The 24,179-nt window shown below is 40.3% G+C and overlaps 1 protein-coding gene across 5 annotated transcripts in view; it reads left to right on the plus strand.

Moving 5' to 3' along the window:
- Positions 1 to 23,874, plus strand: part of LOC137268196 (neuropeptide Y receptor type 5-like) — a 128,273-nt gene extending 104,399 nt beyond the window's left edge. For all 5 annotated transcript variants that reach the window (XM_067802729.1, XM_067802730.1, XM_067802733.1 and 2 more), the window contains one exon: positions 22,411 to 23,874. In XM_067802729.1, coding sequence (XP_067658830.1) covers positions 22,411 to 23,754 — 1,344 coding nt within the window. In that variant the 3' untranslated portion in view covers positions 23,755 to 23,874. The remainder of the gene's footprint in view (positions 1 to 22,410) is intronic.
- The last annotated feature ends 305 nt before the right edge of the window (positions 23,875 to 24,179 follow it).

Genomic DNA, 24,179 nt, shown 5'->3' on the forward strand with positions numbered 1-24,179 from the left:
TGCGTATGTTAACGTCCCGAATCAAAAATTCCAAAGTTGGATTCAAACTTATGTCAGTGCAATTTTCTCTGTTCAGGCCTGACTGTTGCTTTGAGCAGGATTCTTGCATATAAACAGTATTAGCATACAGTCAGTTCAAGACGGTATTATTTCCAACTCAAGCATGCTTTTACGTTATTTCTCTTTTCATGCTTGCATGCCTGCTGTTATACCTCTTTCATTTCTTAGTGGCTTTTGTTGGTAGACGTAAACATTGCCGTGACTAACTGTTTACCGTTACGTTTTGCAAGTGTTGGTATAGTATGGTCATGTCTATGGATGTACAATGTGTGTATGAATGTAAAATTATGTTAAACAACAACTCTACCAGGACTCCGTCCAAGCCAGTGTCTATTTGAGGGGTCTAGGATTAAAAGGGCTTGGTGCCCGAATTCTTGAAAGAGCAGCAGGTCCGTTTGATCCTGAACCCCTCAATTTCTAGTCAGCACTAACCATGGGTGATGCGATGCTAACTTTCCATGTCAGCACTAACGATAACACTTCATGGTCTCAGGACATAACAAGGATTTACATACCCCGAGGACAACTAACAAAGGATGACATCCGTGACTGATCTGGCATCAATAATTGAGGCTTGTCTTCTCGTCTGCAGCACAGAACAATTACAGCTTGCCTACATCCAATATACAATTCCGTAGCAAGATCGCAGACAAGGCATCATAGCGATACGATATGCCCTTAGAGAGGACGGCGTTTGATTACAGATTCCATAAAGGAATTTAAAGGGACGTAAGGTATCTTGTAACGTGTAGCCGTCCTTGTAATGAAAATAATTATAGATGCTTGTACATGTCATACGACCGTCCATTGTGTCATGTTTCTCTTTTCCGAAGAGAAGAGTATCGCAACTGCCAGACCATGAAATGTGGATGTGTGTTCAGCAAATCATACTTCTCCAGACATATCTTTAAGACAGTTTCAGTTTCGTTAAATAACCTGTGCATGTTACAGTAATGAGAACAGATATGTCATGGACACACCTGATACAGAAGAGTCAAAGGCTTTCATCAGCATCTTGCAATAAGCATATGTGAACGTCACTGTTGATCACCACGGGACATTATCTGACTTGCATTACAAGTAAAGGGTAATTTGCCATTTTTCTGAATACAAGGTATCTTATAGAAGATGGCCTATCACGAGGTTAATGATATATTTAGCTTTGACTGTTAGTGCGAAAGCCGGAATTACGTCATGAAGCATCACAAGGATATACCGATCCTTGCTGTGTAGCTTATTCGTGGGGTTCTTCAAAATTATAAATATGTTCATATGTAACTATACAATAAGTTTGCATATTAACCATAACTCTCATAGTGACCTGTGGTTGCCTAACTGAGAATACCACCTGCAACATCATCAACAGCAACAGCATGACGTACATGACAACATTTGATCATCGATCGTCGATTTTCTCAGATTCTTGTGCCGAATACAATATAAAAGATAAGATTCATACGACTACCTCATCATATTCTCAACAAATTAAGATATCTTGAAATATCCGTGATTTAGTGAACACGACAAATGAACACAAAAAAGGGCAGGGTTTTTAGCCATTTGTTGCTTCCTGGTAAACTATCAAGCTTAGGTTTCCCAACCCATGTAAGTACCAAACAGACCTTTAGGACAGAATCCTCAGAAAACAGATTTTCCAGATTAATCAGTGGCTACGGAGTTTTAGATTAATCAGCACTTCTACGTGGACATTTCATTGCCCCATGCCTACCTGTAATCAGGTGGGAGTTTCAGACGTCCACCAATCTTTTGTATCTTGGAAAGATTTGCGGGGACATTGATCTTGGCTTCATGTGATTAAAGGTAGATATAGAGCTCCCAAAGTGTGCTCCTGAGTCCCATTTGATTTGCAGCTGAACAATAGGATTAACCCTGCAGCTTTCGTGTTTGAATGAATTCTCATACGCTTCCAACATTCCAATTGAAACACCAGTGGTGTCATTAATTAGGTTTTGTGGGAAAAGACTGTGGAAACTCGGTCTGTAATTTTCTGGCTGATAGATGGAAAGTTGGAATAGAGGATTAGAGGGCATCTCGAAATTACGTTAATCCTTTTCAAGATAGTAGGTAGTTTCTGAATGAGATACCAGACAATGGATACTCCAATTTGTCGTAGCACTAAACGACATGGCAGTATTAAAAGACACAAGTCCCGTATCGTGCACGTGTTAATTGTGAACTCACATACCCTTGGGTCTAAGAAACCAATTCGTTTTATTGATACAGGCTTTTGTTAAAAAGACCGTGTAAAACGGGAGCTTGGAAATACACAACACTTCAAACAGACTGGTTGGTTTCAGTAATGCATCAACGAGTAAAATAAAAGAAATCGTTTGAAAACAGATGCCCCGGGGAAGAAAAAGACCAATTCATTTCGAATTTAAAATATGTTTTTACAAACACTTTTTAGACTTAAGGGACTTTATATATTGTAAAAGGAAACAGTAAACTTGGTTCGGCATAGGCTGTCTTTTGGGGTCAACTACCAACGCTTTGTCAGCAATACTTCAATGGCTGTCTGCATTCCCATGTCACGCTGATACTGTTGATCTGATCTTAACTTAAATACAACACAGCAGTCATTGTCTTAAATACAATAAATACAGTCATTGTTTTCAAGTGCGCACATATGTGTGACGTAAGACTTTCTGTGTTGTTAATGTTTTTATAAAGCCTTGTGCAATATTCCCGCAAGATCGTGGCAGGGAACCTAGATAATGGTCAGAACAGTCTTTTTCCGAACATCTGTTGACGTTGCTGATTTTCAGTTGTCCAGTTGATAGTTTTTCACGGCTTCCTTGCGATTTACGTTTGGACATTGGCTATTCAAGACCAGTTAATAGTCTTGCATTTACGTTATTTATTAATATAATTTACCCATGTGGGGAATTGAACTGGGGTCGTTGCGTGACAAGCAAACACTTTGACGACACGGCTACGCTAACGGCCCGAGTAGGAGCAAAGGCTGTGGCTGGCAAACCGCAGCAAATTCATTTGTTTGCATACGCAACAACATTGCGGATCTTAATGTCTATATACTAGCTACAGAAAGATGCCTTGAGAATAATACCGTTTGGAGATTTGACAAGAGACAGGACGCATTGATTTCCGTCGGACCAGTGGGTAAGAATGACTTTCTGCCGCTTTTAACAATGTTCCAGCAATATCAACGCGGGGGACACCAGAAATAGGTTTCACACAATGTATTCGAACTGGGGTCTTCGGCGTGACGATCGAACTACTAGACTACCCCACCGTCCCTTCAGAAAGACCAATCACATTCTATAATCGACGTCTCCATTCGGACAATATATAGAATCAGATCTTAGAACTGCTACGGCTATTCCTAAAGCCCTCCTATATTCCTTGATCTTATTCACCCTTTGACCATATGATCATCAAAAGGAATCTCCATCGTGTGGAAAGAAGATATACTCGTCTAAGAATTCACTTTGACAGGCAGCGCAGTGCAACGAAAGGAAGACCCGGACGCAGGATGGCGTAGCATTGCTTTCTGTATGAAGTCACACCGTCCTATTTTATGTGTGTACCACCTAAATACTGGACATTTGGATCATCGCAAGACTGATGATGTCTGTTTATATGCAATACCAGTGTTCGTGTCGTATGTGATCGTACATCTCGGTATGTTTCCGTTGTTGTTGTTTCAATGTGCTGTTTGATTAAGTGGCACGTATATCCCTTATTTAACTTGTATGTGGTCGACATATAGTTGGATATTGTGTGCACCTATTTCCGTCATTCTCATTTATTTTACCTTACTTTATATCATCTTAAATTGTGACAGGTCGTGTCGGTTTCTGCTGGAGTATGGTGAAGTAATGTAAATCCAATATTGTTGATGCAAAAGGAAATCCATTGAAATTGAACATGGCATTTACATTGCAATTGAGAGGACCGTGAGAGCAGCATGAAGACCAAACATTTATTGACAGGGCTGTCACTCAAACCATTGATTCTAAAATAAGGAGTGCTTTGGTTTATATTGGCCTGGCCAGGAATTGCAAACAGTTCGAGATAAAACGTTTCTTTCAAAGTTTCTTGTAAGCGAAAAGTAGGCCATCTAAAAAATTGTTCAGAATCTTAAAGTATGATATTGATGGATGATAAAAGAAATATTAAAGTTCTGTTGACACATGAAACTAAACAGGTTAAAAGTAGCAAAACTCTTATTAGATGTAATGTATTGAGGCTATTTTAGTAGAACTTCGGACGTGTTGCAGTAGAACTTCAATATGAAGATTGGATCTGTTGACAAAATAAACGCAATTAGGATAAGAAGAGTAGAATAAGGGTTCACGAAACGTACTGTTTTATACTGCAATATGAAACAGGAAAAGGGACATCCTTTAGTTATTGTCGGATGAGACTGATAGAATATGTACTGTACTTTACTAAGCAGAAGTTGGTGCTCTCATTCTGAACCATGATCTCAGGAATAGGAAGACTCGGATTTATTGATAATAATTAGAATATTTATAACACGCCTTTCCATGCTAGATATTCTGCTCAACGCGCACAATCTGATCAGCATCTGATTTCAGTCGAGATCACAGATCACGAGAATATATATATAACGGATCATCATAGGCCCGAAGCTGCATATTATTCCTGAGTGGCGTTATGTTATTCCCGAGAGACGCCATATCATTCCTATGTTGCGTTGTGTTATTCCTGGGTGGTGTCATATTATTCCCGAATGCTGTCATGTTATTTCTGAGTGGTGTTATGTTATTCCTGAGTGGTGTTATGCTATTCCCAAGTTGAGTAATGTTATTCCCAAGCAGTATCTTGTTATTCGTGATTGGCGTTATGTTATTCCCGAGTTGTGTCATGTTATTCCCAGGCGCCATCATATTTTTCTCACGTGGCGTTGTGTTATTCCCTGTTGGCATCATACTGGCCTCATACCTATGAATGTTCGGAAAGACTTTGGATACGGAATGATAACCATGCTAAATTTCAATCAATATTTAACATCAGTAGTCATCTCTCTATACACCGTTTGTATTATAACATTTCCTTCTGTTATTCTTTAATCTTTCTCTGTTTCTAAGAATTTAGTGTGATATAATAAGTGATTTTAAATATCTTTGGTTGGGGTTTTATAAGTTGAAAGAACTTGCCCCCACTCATTTTCACACAGTGAATAAAATATGTTTAAACTAAACTTGACATCATGTCTTCAGGAAAATAAAGCCCAAGCACGCTGAAAATCACTAAAACCGACATTATAGAAACAAAATATCAGAATACTACGGTATTTTGTTTTCCGGTTGTTATGGCGATTAATCTCACAACGATATCTCCTCGGGCTACTCATGTCCAGAAGAAAACTATTTATCATCACCAATAATAACATCTGGCTATCCGTTTGGAGTTACTGTTGACCCTGTCCGCATTAGGAGTTACCACTGCGAGATTTTACGAGCTGAACGTACGTGCTCGACCCTGAACTTTGGTCTAATGGTGTACAAGCGCATAAATACCCTCACTGGCCAACGATACGTGTAACTCATGACTCTAGACAGAAAGTTTCTGAACGAAATATATTGTGGAACATATTTATGAAATTATGTGCAACGTCGTTCTTTCACACTTATCATAAATTTTTACTTTTCTTAGAACGGTTTTGGGCTTGTTTTCGTAATTCTCATTCTTTAAGCATCGAGACGGAAAGGCATCATTATGTTCATAGACACCAAATGGTTTGTAAACTTTGTAACAGCTGTGATGTCGAAACTGGATATCACTTTCTACTTGTACGCAACGCTACAGTATTCTTAGAAACCAGTTTATTTTGTAAACCTTACAGTTCATCACTTACTGTCCAATACGTATGTCGAAATAATGAAACATGTTGCAATGTTTGTATTGTATGAGAGCAAATATGTGTGGACCAATGGTAACATGGTCCGATGACCTACAAGTACCCTTTGGAAATAAACAATGAACAATAAATATTCACGATCCAGTATAGAATAAAGATAAATTTCTGAACCCTCCAAAATCTTAAAGTGAATTTGTATCAAAATGTTAGACTTTTTTGTCGTGAAAGCTAGAAGGGTGCCCAACCGCCCTGTATTACAGTGCGTCGGTTATTTGTTGGCTGAAAACACTACCAAGACAATCCAATTAGTCCTTGTCATTCACGAATATACCGTGGTCATTTGTATCTGACCAGGGTCGCCGTCAGCGGACCGATCTGGGCGAGAACCCATTAATATCACAACGGGGGACACTGCTACTGACTTTACACATTGCATCAATCCCCACGCTGAATATCCCATCCTTATCTTAGCCGTGATGAATGAACGACAATCCTCCAGATTCTCGGAGCCTCCTGGCAGACAGACGTCAGAAAACAAACACAAACAGAAGTATATAAAGCTCCTCAATGGGCTCCCTCATATGCACACATGTAGTATACGCTTTCTGAGGCCGTTTCGAATAGTACAGTCAAAAGCTGTAACAACCATTATAATATAAAGAATGTCAATAACAGATGAGGTTGATACGGATTCCCTATAGAGTGCGAATCTACGTCGCAGACTGATCATATCCATCTCTGACTAAGTGAATAAAGCGTTCTCTCGTCACGCCAAAGACCCGGGTTCGATTCCCCACATTGGTACAACATGTGGAGCCCATTTCTGGTGTCCCAGATATTGCTGGATTATTTCTAAAAGCGGCATAAAATTAAACTCGTTCGCCCGTTCGCTCTCTCACTCACTCATTCATAATGCGTGATTCGTTGATTCCCGATGACACAGATCACAGAAAAGAAGAAGCATTTAATCTATAGCATTACATCAATTTTGATATACTTAAAGGGCATTCGTACTCAACAATTATTCCATGATCATACAAAGCTGTTACTGAATATGGACCCGTACTGTCTACATGAATGCTGTGTTCAAATGTAATCAATACTATGAATGTGAATAATAAACAAGTGATGTAGTCCAAATCGCCCACTGGTACCGTTTTCAGTAAACATTTCTTATAGTTATAGAAAGGACTTGGTAAAAGTTCTTTGTAATAGATACTGCTGCCACATCAAACGTTCGCGTACGTGAAACCAACTGTGAACCTGAAGATAGATCTCCTTCAGATGAAACGCACTCCTGCTGCAAATTGATTCCCTTTAAATGCATTGTTTTGTCTCAACTCTAAATCTAGAAGCTAAATCCATCGTTTTCGCATAGGAAAGTGCTGTACCCAGAATATTGTGTATAGCTTTTATGGTTTAATGTTTCGTATTGAGGACTGTGTTAAATGGAGAACCAGTTTAAGATTGACGATAATCGCCACTGATCTTTCAATTCACTCATGGAGAGAGCAGGCTGGTTTTTCTCCTGTTTGATGGCCTGCTTTGAAGGCAGTTTAACACCAGGGCGGTATAATATTCCTTAAAATCGATATCAGGCTTTTGTTTTGTATTCCGTTGTATTTTATTGGGAAACGTGTTGAAACCTTTGGCACAGATTTCTTCACACCGTTCGAGGATATGACAGACGGTTCAAAGAGATTCAGATATTTTTATCATTTCAAAATTGATCATGATATCTTACATTCCGAGGAAATTAAACAGGGGTTGTCTCAAAAGTATTTGACTGATTAGTACAGCTAATGTTCAATTTAAGTGACGGGCGATAGAAAATATTTGATCATGTTGGATGATTGCAAAAATGAAACAAAAAGGATATCACTATTAGAGCGTAATACGATACTTGTATAATAGGTGCGCTTTTAAAAGTTAACTTGCACTGTTTTGACTACAGTGTCTGGGCGACTGGTTTGATAACTTCTTTAATGTTAAAGGCATACTCTAGGCGTTAAAGCGTCCGTTCGTTAGACCCGGGTTCGATTCTCCAAACGTCATAAAACTAAACTCACTCACTCACTTTATTCCCGCAGTTCAGTGCACATGTACCAAGACGCTAAGATTCCACACGTCTTGTCATCCAGATAAACCTTTTTTCCAACTTAACTTTAAATAAAACTGACAGTTTAATCGAAACAAAAAACACCTTACCATATGCATTTTAATAAATAATACGATAACCAATCTGAAGTTTGATCTTTGCTTTTTAAACAGTTTTAAAGAACAAAGATAGTGGAAGAATCCCGGAGCGGTAGCCTCCTATGTTGAAGTAGGTACTTTTAACAACGGTCATAGTGTTATTTATTTCAAGTCAGATGTATACAGACATGCTTACATAATATACCCCTGAAGATCCGTTCTGGAAATGGCCCTCAGTAACCAATCCTTGTCGTAAGAGGCGACAAACGGGATCGGTTGGACACGCCAGCTGGCTTGGTTGGCACACATGATCGTATCCCAGTTGCATAGGTCGATGCTCATGCTGCACTGCATTGTCTGGTCCAGACTCGATTATCTGTTGACCATATAGCTGGAACATTGCTGAGTGTGTTAAACAACAAACCAGTCATAAGCAATAATAAATATGGCAAGGGTACTGTTAAACAGTATGCCGGATTCAGTTTTTTTAAACATGTCGTAAGAAGATACTCTATCTCAGGAAGAACATAGTGATGAATATGCTGTAAAGACGTGACGTTCTTTAAACTTATTTTGCAGGCAATTTCTATGATACGTAACGGTAATGTCAGATGAACCAATTCACATTTTAAAACTATTTTTTGTGAGGAGAAAACAACGAACTACGATACAATTAGATTTTCACTCCAATATGAAGGTTAACGTTTTGATACCGGGTTTCAGATTTCTCATTTAAGTGTAATTCAGTCTCTTATCCAATATTCACACTTGTCACTTAAAACCGTTTTATACTCATTCGTTTTAAACTTGCCAAAATATATTACTTTCATTCTTAATGAGCTGTAAAAATGGGGACATCTCCCCTGTAGAGACGCCGAGTTTCTCAATGAAAGAGAGCTGAAGAGAAAACGATAGCTCCGAATTGGTATTGATGCCCGAAGTCGTTTAAGAGCGAAATGAGATTGCAATATTATGACCTTTATCCCATCACTAATCAATCATGACAGTATGGATGAGAGGGGTTGAGAACGAGAGGGGGATTTCTCTGAGAGGTCTGATGTTATCCAGAGGACATGATCCCAATTCAATTTATCCTAGACCTCCCGTTAACCTAGATTGTATTGTTGCTCATATACTATGAGAGAACAAGGGGTACTCTTGCAATGAAGACTGATTTGGCATCAAAGCTTCTTTCATTAGTATTTTCGAAAAAATAAATATAATCTTGAAACGTTCATCTAAGGTGTTGTTTAATCCCCAAAAGACCTACACTGCAGTTCTTTTTTCTCGAAAAGATACTATAATTAATGATAGAAGCTACCTGAAAGTTTAAAAAAATACTCACACAGTGCAAATAGGGAATTCTATTTACACAGTCTTCGGTCACGTGTTATTTCAGGTCTTCTATCCTTTGGGTGTAGCTTCCTGACTTCCTTGAAACCAGGCCTGTCTTTGCCTTTCATCACGTTGTTGGTTGATGATATTGCAAAACACCAAGGGCCACAAGTTTTCAAGTAAATATAAGACAAACAGATGCCCACCTGGAAATTCAGAACCGTCTCGGTGATTGAAGTGGATATCAGATCATTGCGAGATTGGCCCATTCTGGTCCATAGTCAGATCTACCTCCTAGTATTTGGATGAAGATGGCCCAGTTATCAATTTTCTGTGTACATCTCTTTGGAACATCACAAATCGATAATCGTTGTTTGGGCTGCCGATATAGGTCATTGTCTTTGGAGAATACTGTAATTATTGCACAAGTTTTTCCCTTTATCGTGGGTTACATCAAAATGGTTAACGGCTAAGACTTACGGAGACTCTTTGATACTTAGTAGTTACTGTTCCAGTTGGTATTAAGCCATTATTACTCTTTCAACCACGCCCAGGCAGATGCTCTAAGAGAGGTAGGTAAAACATTATTACGTCGCACACCTGAGTCCCAATCTCAATGTTGGTACACAATGTATGAAGCAAGTGCAAGCACACAAACCCACTAAGCCCCACGGCCTTTGTGCTCAATGTGCATGGGCTATTGCTAAAATGAAACTAAAATCATATTCCATTTTAAAATAAGTTTGTTGTTTATTTGTACTTTAATGTATACTCAGTAAACAATACCTCTTTATTTGTGTAAACAGTTTTACATCGAACCAAAACATATGCTTCCAGTGATGACATAAAAGAACCTGCCCACAAAATAGTCGAGAAGATGAAACTGTCGCTTTGAAAATTCAATATAACGTTACACAAATTTTACTTTGCCGAAACAGTCACAAAACCACTGCAAACTAGAACGTTTGAAGATGTTACTCACATTAGACGCAATCGCGTTTATAAGAACCGAACTAAAGACCAACAATCACGTTTATAAGAACGCCAGAGAAATATTTGTCAAGTAAACTATTCAATTTGTTAAGTAAACTACATCCTTGTTCCTCGTTAGATAGCATTAGTCATCTTTCAAATTAAGTGCTAAAGCTAGTACGTATTATCCATTGGAACCGATTCCTAATAAGACGCCCAAAATCGCTGGAAACTACATAAACCAGGCTCTCAGATCGACCCGGATTTATTTGCCGTGTTAACCATTGAACTATGTACTATGTACTATCTTGGTACTCTGACGCTGATAATACGAGTTACTTAAAGCAGACATTACCCATTATCATATAACTTGTATGTCTTCGTGACTATTGTACCGCTTTTAGCCCAAGGCGTACTACAAAGAAACAAAGTCTTGCAGCATTCTGCTTCTACTGACATTTAACGTTCTTTAATGTTGGATCCGAGCGTCGTCTTCTGTGCCATTGTTCAGGCTGGTGATGAGATGGGACGGCGAATGGTAAGCTCGCACTTAGTGTTCCCAGTAGATTCTTCTTGACGGACGACATATTCAGACATCCCTCGAGTTAAGTAAATAGCGATGGCTTGTACAAAAACAAGGGCATTTACACAAGGCGCCTTACAAACACTGCACGCGGTGCCCGAAATTTCGTATTGTTATCATGTAGTCCAATATTCTATTACCAGATGCTTACAATGTGCTGAAGTGGCAGGACGCGTGAGCAAATATTGCCAGACATGGTCAGTATGTAAATAATGGTCATGTTAGAATATGCTAATATTAACCAACCATAACGCTAACATGGTACTGACAGTTCATTTTAGTCTTAACATGATAAACGACCATGGTAGGCATACAACATGACCGTTAGGAGTGGGAATACTTGTTATTGTACCCTATTGAACCATCGGTCAGATACACGGATGTTCAATAAGGACGAAGTGTTCAGTGTTTGTTTGAGTTCTTAATAACTCTCAGAATTAGTCCATTTCTTAAGGCGCTTGTTCTCAGAGGTTTAGCAAAGTCAAGTCACTTAGTCTATTTGTTTGAATGACATTCTCCAAGTTAGTGGTACAGAGACGACAAACTTTTGTAGATGACCAGTTTCTATTATATTTGCTGCCCAAATAAAAAGGCTGGTTATCCATAAAGACTTGTCATCTCACTTGGTCCAATATGTTGGCTGTATTGGCTTTAAATCATTGTGGAACAATTTTGGGTTTGTGATCACAAGGATACAGGCACCAACTTTTCGCGAACTCATAAGGTTACACATTATTTGCAGTATTATGTAGAATTGCAAAATAATGTGTTGCGCATGTAATTACAGATTGAAAGAACTGTTTTAAATTGGATTATGTCTACTGAATCATTACTCATTCCTTCAACAGTTTGTAAAATACAGTATGTGCCTGAGATTTTGTGTAAAATTCGCTAAATATCAATTTGTATTGCGAAATCGCAAAGTCATTGATTTTCAGAGATACAATTACTAGGGCACCACGCAGAAGTTTTGCGTTACGCGAAATACGTTTTATGACTTTTTTAACGTTTACATCAAATAACATCGAAAATGATGTAAACCGTATGTTAGTGTTTCTTCAGTGCACACTTAAAAACTCAGGGATTGTGCGTCATCGATAAAATTTAAAGGGTCATTATCTGGCGTTGCATGTCCTGTATATAATTTCGTAGCTCTTGGATATCTTTTTCGTGGAATGCTAATACAACAATGCCAGATCTAAACAATCAATTTAACAAAAAAAAAACCCCAAAGTTACGCATGTTTCAGTGGAGATGGGTATTTTAGGGACAACATCTAAGCTACTAGTTGTCTATGAATCTTGAAATGGTCCTGACTGATGACGATGCTGCGTTAACTCCCCCTGTCCAATTTATGTGGTTGCACAGCAAAAGATGGAATGCCCAATATAACGTTTTAGTACATGACGATTCACAAGAATACTATTCAATTTTGCCACACTTTCCTCTAGGCTGTAGCATAGACCTTAGTCGTTCCTTCCCAAAGGGCAGGCTTATAATGGATATGAATGTTAAGAAAGGTTACCTCGATGTATACCCCCAAAGGCACGAATTATAAGCAATCATATTGTGCAAATTGCTCTAGTGGTGTGTGAAGGAAAAAAGGGCTGGGGGTTTTCAATGTCCATTTCGTCGCTTCTTTGGAATCTGAATCCATTCTCGCTTGAAACTAATTTTAATCATCCTTCGGGGTACAAATAGCCACTACCTTCAGTAATTATATCATCGGTCTGGAGGTAATTGTGATGAACTCATGTCAATGGTCTATGCTTCCAGTAATATGTATATATGCATTGCCGACAGGGCGCAATTACTCGCATTTGTTGTCAACTCACCATGTAATTAGGCAGCGTTAACGGTACCAACGTAGAAAGAGACAGCAATGTCTGTAATCTGCCGTGCTGTAAAAGATAACATAGCTGTATGGCGAAACAGGCAAAGTGGTTTCCTTATGGGTTTTGATGGCAAGTTCGCAATAGCTGCAGCACACGATGTTACTGGGGGTCGTTAACAGGAAGAGACAGCAGTGTCCGTTTTTTGGCGTAGGTGCTAGTAAGGGCGCCACAGCTGCATGACGACATGGTCAATGAGGCCGTGTCTGAGTGTGTTTTACAGGGTCAAACGATGGTTATGCATCGATGACCAAAGCTTTCAAGATCTAACGTGGCATATGTCAAAATAATTTAATACATGAAATGTGTTTACAGCGCCCATTCTGTATATCTAATGCTTTGCATGGTACATGCATGACATGCATCTGTACTCTACGGTCTTCTTTGCTTTGGGTCGATGGTGCTACTGGATATTAATGTTATATTCGTTATACTCCACGTGATAAAATGACACTTAGACCGTACGTCAAGTGTCCAAAGAAGCATGACATGATTGCAGCCAGACCAAAACGATTGTGATTATCGACCAACGTACTCTCACATTCTTCTTACCAACCAATCAATTGTAGGTGTGGTTCCAGAGAAAAAGAGTCTTACACCGCATTAAGCAATATTCCAGCTATGTGGTGGCTGTCCGTAAATAATCGAGTCTGGACCAGATAGTCCAGTGATTAACAGCATTAACATCGATCTACGCAAATTAGATACGATGATATGTCAAAGTCAGTGAGTCTGACCACCCGCTAACCACCTCTTACCACATGAATGGGATACTCAAGATCTCCAAGGATTCTTGGCTACAATACAATGAGTGCACATCTACAGGATGTGCTGGCATGCGCGCCATGTGCGTTACTTGTTGTCCATCTAGGTAGAGTTTTGGTATTCACGCAAAGTAGTCTCAGGGATCATTTCACTTCCGTGTCAGATGAACTCCTCAAGCCTTTCCTATAAAACAGACCCATCACATTAGCTTTATGTATTCACCTGTGATGTGGGTAAACAGCGTACAAAGATGACATAGTCGATGCTCCTCATATTGTGTGCAGAATTGTGTAAGACGCAAGTAACTCAGCATCTATATATTTCAAATATTATCAGCTTGTCACAAACAGAGCTTGCCGAAAATTATTGTAAAAGATAAGGGAATATATATTTGTACTTTAAAGAGTTCATTTATTGTCTCTCCCCCAGTTTATGAGAAAGTCTGAAAATTATTATGTTAGTGAATTCTTGTAATACTGCTACAGTATTTGTGGGAACCAGAAATCAACTAGGCAAATTCATCCTTTATTCATAAGCGTACATATCTGGGGTTTTTTTTGCTATAATTGAACTAATGCAGTGCGATCACCCTTCTGTACTTAACTAGCGTAGTTCTAGGTGGGATAACGATAAAATGAATTATTGATATGTCAGTTGCATACTTTTCAAACTGAGTTGTAAACGGACGCGCTTGTATGGATTCACATACTCCAAGACTTTCATTTGTTCCCTTGTAGTGATGGAAAACGTGTCATAAGAAAAGTGCTAATTTTCAGAAGAGTGTTAAAAAGTTTTCTTTGAAATACGTCCTCTTAAACTTCCTTGCAGCGGCATGTGGCTTAGTTTTATTGGTATAGTAACTGACTCGACCTTTTGGGCACGCACGACATCACATCCGTAGAAGACTCTCTTAGCATCGCGGCTGTCATTATAATTAACCCATGAAGGTCCCGGGGTAGAATAGGCCTTCAGCAACCTGTGCTTGCCACAAAAGGCGACTATGCTTGTTGTAAGAGGCGACTAACGGTATCAGGTGGTCAGGTCCCGTTGACTTGGTCGACACGTCATCAGTTCTCAGTTTCGAAGATCGATGCTCATGCTGTTGGTCACTGGATTGCCTAGTCCAAACTCGATTATATACCGACGGCCGCCATATAGCTGGAATACTGCTGAGTGCGGCGTACAACTAATCTCGCTCATTATAATTTGGCACATGCATGTCGAACATCATCCTCGATATCTCCAGGGTACACGTTCCGATAAGTCTCCACTATACCCTGGATGCATCATTTTATTATTTTTTGTACTGGCTTCGCATTCTCACAGTAGTCAATCCGCTAAACCGCCGTTACGAACGGCAGCGGTCGCAGCTGCGAAGGCTTGTTCGCAGTGCGACTCAGACTTGGGGTAAATCACACAGACACATTGATAGGTCCGAACATTTAAGAAAAAACTACACATGCAAGAACTCCTTCTGCCTCTTTCAGAGAACATCTGCATGATTTGTGTTGCCAGTTTTTATCGGTTAGATAATTTAAAAAGCGAAAGTGAATTGTGATTGGTTCGTTCAACTTCCCAGCGTATACATTTGATTGGATGAAAAGCCAGCCAAGGGAGGTAATAAATTTATCGGGCTTAGTCGTAGATGCATCCAGGGTATAGTGGAGATTAATCGGAACGTATACCCTGGAGATATCGAGGATGTTCGAACATCATTATTGCACATTAGCAATGTGCGTGTGTGCGTTTGTGTTTGTGCTTGTATGTGTGTACTGGTTTATGTGTCATATTGCTAGTCCTGTGAGACTACGGCTTCAAAATTGCATGGAGACAAGGAAACCAATATTTGGAACTACTTTTACTACTCTATGCCGCTCTATGCCGCTCTATGCCGCTCTATGCCGCTCTATGCCACATCACGTCACTAGAGTTCAGGGTTCCCCCAGGTCTTAAGACAACATACAATAGCTTCAAAATAACAACACTCACGTGTATGGGGACAGTGAGGTAGTCGATTTGTTAAAGTGCTCGCTCGTCAGGGTGAAGGTCTGGGTTCGCTTCCCACAGGGGAGCAATGTGTAGACCCCATTTCTGGTGTCCCCGGCTGTGGAATATTGCTACAATCGGTGTAAAACGATACCCACTCATTCATAGGTACGACAAGTGTTTGAACGATTGCATGTTTGTGGTGTGTCAATAATTCTCACATGTTAAGAGACATTGTAGCCTGGTCCCACACAGACATTGCCATTTAGATGCATACAACGAACACACTGAATAGCTTGTAACGATATCAGAGAATCTTCAACACTTCTAAAACCCAATATTTATTCCGCTTAGCACTTAAGTGATTGCATGCGATCAGGGTCAGTGTGTATAAGAAGAATGGTAAAGTCTTAAATGGCTGATGTCACTCAAAACATGAATACATCATTGGAGGTACCGATGTATGTTTATGAGACTGCATTGCCAGCATAGATGGATGATCGTAAGTATCAAAGGGATACCAGAAGAATACGCTCGATGAGCGTTTGTACAACATAGATGGACATGCGTCTCTCGTCGCCCACTGCATCAGATAAAGTGCAGATAATGTCTAGACGTGTTAGCCGGCATATAGCGAACGCTTAAAGGCTGATTTTACAGCGTCCTGGTCAGATGACGGTGTGGCAGCTTCAAGCCGGAGGTAAACCCCATGAAGCATGTCTCAGACATCTCAAACACTTAGGAGTGAGCACAGGAAGGTACTGATAGCTATTGAAACATGATTCTGCCAAGTCAGCATTTTCTGGCTGCCAAGTTACTTGTGTTGGGGTTATGGATTGGAAAAAACCGTCTGTTAAGCCATTGTTACTTTACTGAATTAACGGGGTTGTGAGTGAGTCTAAGTGTACGCCCATTTTATCAATATCTAGCAATCTCACGGGACTTTAAGCCAGAATAAAGCCATGAGTTGTACCCACGCAAGGAATCGAACACGGGGAGTCGTAACGACTAAACGTTTGAACAAATGTACCGCCCACTCATCCCCACTAATAAAAGATAATATATAGACACTGGAGCCTTGGCATTTTAAACATGCTCGACTCGTATGATCAGTTTGATGTTATAAGACACTTCATTGTGATGTTATGGGGGATGAGGTAGCGTAGTGGTTAATGCGTTCGCATGCCACGCAGAAGATCTTGGTTCGATTCTCCACATGGTACAGTGTGTGAAGCCCCTTTTTGATGTCCCCGTCGTGATATTGATGGATTATTGCTAGAAACGGTTTAAAACTCTGTCATTCGCTCACTATGTAAATTGTTAACATTTGTGGCTTTAACATTGACACATGTTCAGTCTGTACTCTGTAACTAAATCGCCAAGTGTACGCTACGCAGCTTGCGTAAACAGGCTAGGATACACCAGTCTGTCAGCCGGAAGCGACAGGTTTACTTGCGATGGGTCGGATCGCCTGTATGTTGCGTCTAGCATGTTTGCATATCGATTGTTCCTGAGAACCCCGAGATAGAATATGAACTCGCTCATACATGGGAAATGAATACACATCGCGAAGATAACGTACGTACAATTTTAGTGAGTGAGTTTAGTTTTACGCCGTACTGAACAATAGTCCAGCTTTATGGCCGCGGTCTGTAAATAATCGAGTCTTGACCAGACCAGATATGATGACATGGTGCAATATACAGTTGGACGGAGTATATCGCAAGTACTGAGGATTGTTTACCTCTACAGGCCGTTTACATAACTACATATAACTAGGAATTGTCCACTGAATGGCAATACGGTTCACGACAAAAATACCTTGTATCACTTGTAATATAGCTTCATATAACTGGGAATTGTCCATTGAATGGCAATACGGTTCACGACAAAAATACCTTGTATCACTTGTAATATAGCTTCATATAACTGGGAATTGTCCATTGATTGTCAATGCCGTTTTCGACAAAATAAAATACGTTGTATTACTTGTAATATAACTAAATCTGATCAGGAATTGTCCATTCAATGTCAATACCGTTCACGACAAAAATAGCTTGATATACTTGTGGTATAACTACATATAATTAGGAACTGTCCATTGATGTCAATACCTTTTTCGACAAAAATAGCTAGTTATACTTGTAATATAACTACATATAATTAGGAACTGCCCATTGAATGTCAATACCTTTTTCGAACCAAATAGGTTGTTATACTTGTAATATAACTACATACAATTAGGAACTGTCCACTGAATGTCAATTGAAACCGGTTCTTGGGCGTGACGAGCGAACGCTGTAATCATTAGGCTCTCCTGGATCCTTTCAAAGGACTTACACGACTCATACGAACTGACTTACACCTTATGAGTTATACGAACTGAGGTAAAGCCCGTGTGTGGTGTCTCAGCAGATATGTAAGTTAAAGATAAAGATGCCCTCTCCCACAGTTGGACAACGAGTGATATTCCAGCAATGTCACATCGGGAGGGGGGCAACAGAAACTGGCTTCACAGAGAATCGAACCCTGGCCTTCTGCTTGACGAGCGAACGTTTTCATAATCACACGGCTACCCACTGAACCGCATCCTTACATTCACATGAAGCCCATGTCTGGTGTGTCCACAGATATATAACTTAAGTATAAAGAAGCATTCCTCACACTGCTAGACCACGAGTGCCCCTTGTTGATCACGTACCAACTATTGCTGTATATGCGTTTGTGGTTGTTGTTGAGCGCCACGTTCGCCACTGATTGAACTGATGTATACGGACTGAGTCATAATTGAGTCAGGACCAGACAGTTGAGCTGCTCACATTATAAGCAACGACCCACATTGTCGGGACACAATGCCACACTGTCAACCATGCCACCTAGCCTAACCACCCGATTATTTTGCCATTCATCAATTTAGGACCAATTCTGTGAATCCTTGTGGAGCAACTACAAGATGCTGATAGACTACTGCATGATCACATTCCACGTTCATTCGAGCATGAGTCAGACCATTTACAACTGCATGGCAACTCATACTGATGAAAAGTGACAACTTCATCACTTCAACTTTTGGACAAATTGGAAGTGAAAAGAGTCAGTTGGGGATTGCAATGATGCACTACCACCGACGTATTGGCTGTTTTGATGTGTCTAATGTCCAAGCATGTATTCACTCAAGGATATTGGATTAAGAGCTTTACCATTGAAGTGTAGTTTAATTCACGTATTAAATCAGTTCATATCACCGGGCAGCATCTTCAAAAGGCAAACCATTTAGACATCAAGTCTGATACTGCCTAGCGTTTGTAAAGGCATTGACTGTAGGCGAATTCCACGAATGTGTCCCTATGCTAAATTGCCCCATTACTTAGCGAAGCATGTTTGGCCACAGCGCAGTAAATGCAATTAAATTTCAAATATTTCTATGAAATGCTATCAACTCTCTCCAAAGCTATTCCTCTCTAAGCACCATGTTAGTAGTAGTGCGAATGCCCTAACAGTATTCTCAAGCGACATGAAGATTTTCAAAGATCCATATTAAACTGAACAAGCTTAGAAGCCTTCGGGGACCAACTTGTGGAGTAGAATAGCGGTCGTCTCTCGCCATGTAATAAGGGATTAAAGGTTTCAGGATGTTTTTCCAGCTCATCGTCGCTCTACCTTATAAAGTCTATGCCTCTTTTCCTCAGTGTTGGGTCTTACGCATTGCCTTTATCTTTAATCATAGAATATGCTTCAGCCAAGCCAATATAAGATGATTAATGGCAAAAGAAAGAATACTCTTAAATTTTGCGTCCCTCTGGGGATTGAGATATTAGCTTCTGACCCAAACCAGCTGGTGCAGGTTTTTAAATATATGCGAATTTTATGGTTTAAGTACAGTTGGTTTCACCTCTCGTGCGAGATCTGACACAGGAACTGATTGTAGTTCACGTTTCTCCTTTGCTGTTGATACTTCAAGGTAAAGAGATTTGTCAGAAGTATAAAGTGCACTTAATGAAAGGCTTGTAAGAAAACATTTTCTGACGTGATTAACAAAAAATATCAAATATTAGCTTCCTGATTAGAATGGTGATTGGGTTTGTAATTTTATCTCAGGTGTGTTGTCAATATGATTACTGAAAAGAAAAGAAAACATTAATCAGTCAAGTTTACATTCCGAAGTGGGTATAGAAACTGTTTGGATGGCCTAGTTGTCCATGGTCACACGAATTGCACTACGTAGCGCCTACCCGATCATGAAACCCTCGACCGGGAGGTCGTATCTAGGTGGAACGTGGTTGTGTATCTTGGTGTGTCAGCCTGAATGAGTGAGTGAGTTTAGTTTTACTCCGCTTTTAGAAATATTCGAGCAATACCACGACTGGGGACACCAAATAATGGCCTTCACACACTGTACACACCTTGTACACAGCCTTGTGTCATCCTGACAGTGGTCCAGTGACGAACGTTAAGCAGGAGACTGGAAATGGTTTCAGTACGCTATTGGCAATATTGGTCTGAGCAATATCACGACCAGGCATCAGGAATAACATCCTGTACGTATTGTACGAAAATGAAAGTCTGCATCATTTCAGATGTTCATATCACATCAAGATCGCTCGTCGTCGAGCCATCGGTAACTTTTAATATGCCCGTTCTGGCTCTGTTCAATCAAAAACACAATCAAAAAACGAATTTATTACATGCATTTGAGGTATGGGGAAAATGATACTCATGCGTGTTAAATGTACCACTGTCATGCTGATGTAATCAAACTGGGTAATCACGCCTAAAGTAAGAAGCCAACTAACCTATTATTTCCCGGACGGGTCAAGGATTCGAACCACAGAATCATGGATCATGGTCAAGCGGCATTTATCTTCAAAACACTTCATGTATCAAACCATCGAATCCCTCTCCATATACTTTCAGAAGCAATCTCTGTTGAAATCAGTCGTGCGTATCCACGTAGCATCCGTTGCATTACGCGGATGTTCACGTAGATTTCATGAAAGGCGTATGTTGTTATTGCACGTAATAGTACTCCCAAGGCCACCTCTCCAGTGACACATCTGATCAATGCCCATCACGAGTATGCCATATGTCCCTTTCAGAGGAGTTTTATGTGTTTGAATATCTGTGTATGACCTGGTCTTCAGCAACCCATGACTGCCGTAAGAGGCGACTAACGGGATCGGGTACTTAGGATCTCAGACTTGTTTGACATATGTCCCAGATGAGAAGAGCGACGCTCTTAATGTTGATCAACGGAATGTCTGGTCAAGGCTAGATTACTAGTATTACAGACCGCCGCCATCTAGCTGAATGTCGCGTTACCAACACACATACACGCATACAAACGTAGGCTCGCTGGTTTGGTTAGCACGACATCCTATTCCAGTTGCATTACACAGATGCTCATGATATCAACCCCTGGACTATTTCCTGACAGCCGCCGGGTTGCTGGAATATTGCTAAGTACTGTGTTAAACGATATGCAAGCAGCCAAAGTCTTGTGACAGTAATCGACTTTATTCGCACTTTCCTCAATAAATCCAACTTGCAATGATTTTTCATTAACGTCAAAATGAGCTATGTCTACACACAACCAGATTTCAGTGTATTGGTGGATAAGTGATATTGATCGAAAGCCTGTCGTGCACTCTACATTCAGTTTGACTGCCAGCAATAAACTGGCTTTAATTTGATTGTGGTGTCCTTAAGAAGGCATCACAGACGATTTAACGTTTCATGTTTGATTTTCGACTGAAGCAGTTTATCACTGAAATGGATTGAGTTCATATTTTGTCAGTGAACATTGGTAGTCACACGATATTCTGATGTGGATTTCTGGCGTTCCAGAGGATTTTCTTTGAAGACACAGTACTTGATGGTACCCCGAAGGGAGATCGACACCCAGCTGCGTCCCTTTGCCATGAAAGAAACCTGTGGGTGTGGGGTCAAATTTCCTGATTACGTTTTGTGCAGCAAACCCGAGGGGTTCTTCAAAGCGTTCATTATTTTCTAAAACTTGCATCGCTGTGGGATTTCCTCTCACGTAACACTGCTATGATGTGATATTGTAAAAGAGTGAATTAATACCAATCTCTTTTGACATGGTATCAACGTTTATGGCAGTTTCTGGACTAATGCACCTTTGTATAACACTGGATCACATATCTTTAAAAGAAATATAGTCTGTTTCACATGTAGCCAACTGGATAAAGGCCCTCACACCAAAGACCAGAGTTTTATTCCCGACATGGGTACAAAGAGTTATTGCCGGGAAACTGCGTAAAACTAAACTTGCACACTTGCTCGCACATGCTGGGACATGAAAAATTGGTTTCGCAGATATTGGTTTCACTCATAATGGGAATCGATCACGTGTCTTCGGCGTGACATTTAAACCACTGGGACACCCTCGTCACCCCACCAGAACAGCGAAGACAGTGTTGTTCTTATGTCACCAAGGAGTTTGTTCCCAAATCCAGCAAAAACAGTGTCAACTTAATTCGCTCCTTCGCTGTTGAATTTGTCGGTTTGTTGTTTTAAGCGGCACTCATCGACATTACAGCTATACAATTGCAGTCGGTAAATCTTCGTTTCTAGACCGGACAATCGAGTGATCAACAGCATGAACATCGTTCTAAGAAACTAGGATACGATTATGTATGTCAACCAAGAGTGCGAGCGTGACCGTCGCATGCATACTATGTACCTCTACATATTGTGATAACCTAGTCTAACGCATGCTTTGTTTGTTGCAGATGGCGTCCTCTATGGCACACAACGTGTCCGCGATGGCACACAACGTGTCTATTGGCATGGACATCCTGTCCGAAGCAGTTAACCACACACAGTCCCATGACAGGTCTAAAGCGTATGCGGTTGTTGGGATACTTTCTGTGTTCGCCGTTACCGGAACCATTGGTAATGCCCTTGCATTCTACGTCTTCTATAATCTGAAAAACAAACTGACATCCACGATCTTCATCTTGGCATTAGCTGGAGTAGACTTCATCACCTGCCTGGTTACAATACCATACACGATTGCCGTAGAATATCTTGAATTTTATGTGAAGTATGACGCTGCTTGTAAGTTCTACCATTTCCTCATCACGACAACAATCCCATTTTCGGCATTTATCATGGTTGCCATTGCTGTTGACCGCTATCTCTGTATCTGCCACCCCTTCCTTCATCTCATGACCATCAAACGTGCCCGAATAATTGTCGGCTGTTTGTCTGCTTTCGCACTGGCGTTAGGAGCCATAGCTTGTGTCCACTACAGTGTGTTCAAACTCCAGGATGTCGGACAACACGTCAACAGCACCTCAAGTCCCTTGAGTGTGGAGTTTACAGCTCGTTCCGGTGGCAACGTTACGGGACCTGAATACGGCCTCTTGCAACCAACAGATTCGTCCAAGGGAAATTTTTCTATCAGGAGTGGCCTTGAACACAGAGATCGTAACTTTACTGATTTCCCAGAACAACATGAAATGAAACCGCTTGAAGTCTATACCGGACAATGTGTTACAAGAAACACTACCATTGACCCTATATTTTTTATGGTGTACCAGAGGCTGTACTCGAGCTTTTTCTTAGTGTGTTGTGTGGTAGTGTTCATATTGTACAGCCTCATTTACAAATCTGTCATTTCTCAGAGACAGAAGCGGTTGAGGATTAAGACTCAGAAATGCTGTCTAATGTGGGATGCTGCCAATGTGGACAATGAACAGTCTGAAGTGACAGTCGCCTTAGAACTGAACCACTCTACGACAAATGGAGAAAGTCTTAAGACGCGCCCTGATGAGAGTTTGGTTCCAGAGAACAGTGCCCAGAACAGCAACCAGGCGAACTCGTCCAGAGCGCGTCTGGAACGTATGAGAATGGCCAACATTAAAACCGCTATGATGTTGTTCGTCGTCACACTGGTCTTCATCATTGCATTTTCCCCAGCATGGCTGATGGTACATCACCTTATCACGATGGACGTAGTGTTTTTCTACATGTATTTCATATACAATGTGGTAAACCCAATCATATATGCTTTTATGAACAATGCTTTTAGAGTTGAGCTTAGAAAGATATTTCACTGCGAAGGACAATAGAGGCATTTGGATTGTTCATCACGTACAATTTATGTTGTTAAGAGTATTGATAGTTCTCATGGTAAACATATTTTGTTATCATATCTGTATTGCTTCAAATAAAATGTGTTACATATAATCTGATTCACTGACTTAACCCTTATTATCATAGTAACACTATTAATAGCAGTACGTTTTACCCAAGATGTGCGTCATTATTTTGTATCAACCAGTTTAATGAATAATCATGCATTCGAGTTTATTCTCAGTTTCCTGTGGAGTATCCCTACACTATCTGCGTTATATATATGAGGTGTATTACCTCTTCACTCTACCGGGTACCCACTGGATGAACAAACAAATGTTCCCACATTTGCCTACGGTGACATTGCATGTGCCATGAGCTGACCGAACCTCACGAAGCTCTCAGATCATCAATCTCAAAT

This window comes from Haliotis asinina, chromosome 16 (assembly GCF_037392515.1).
Source record: "Haliotis asinina isolate JCU_RB_2024 chromosome 16, JCU_Hal_asi_v2, whole genome shotgun sequence".
NCBI lineage: Eukaryota > Metazoa > Mollusca > Gastropoda > Lepetellida > Haliotidae > Haliotis > Haliotis asinina.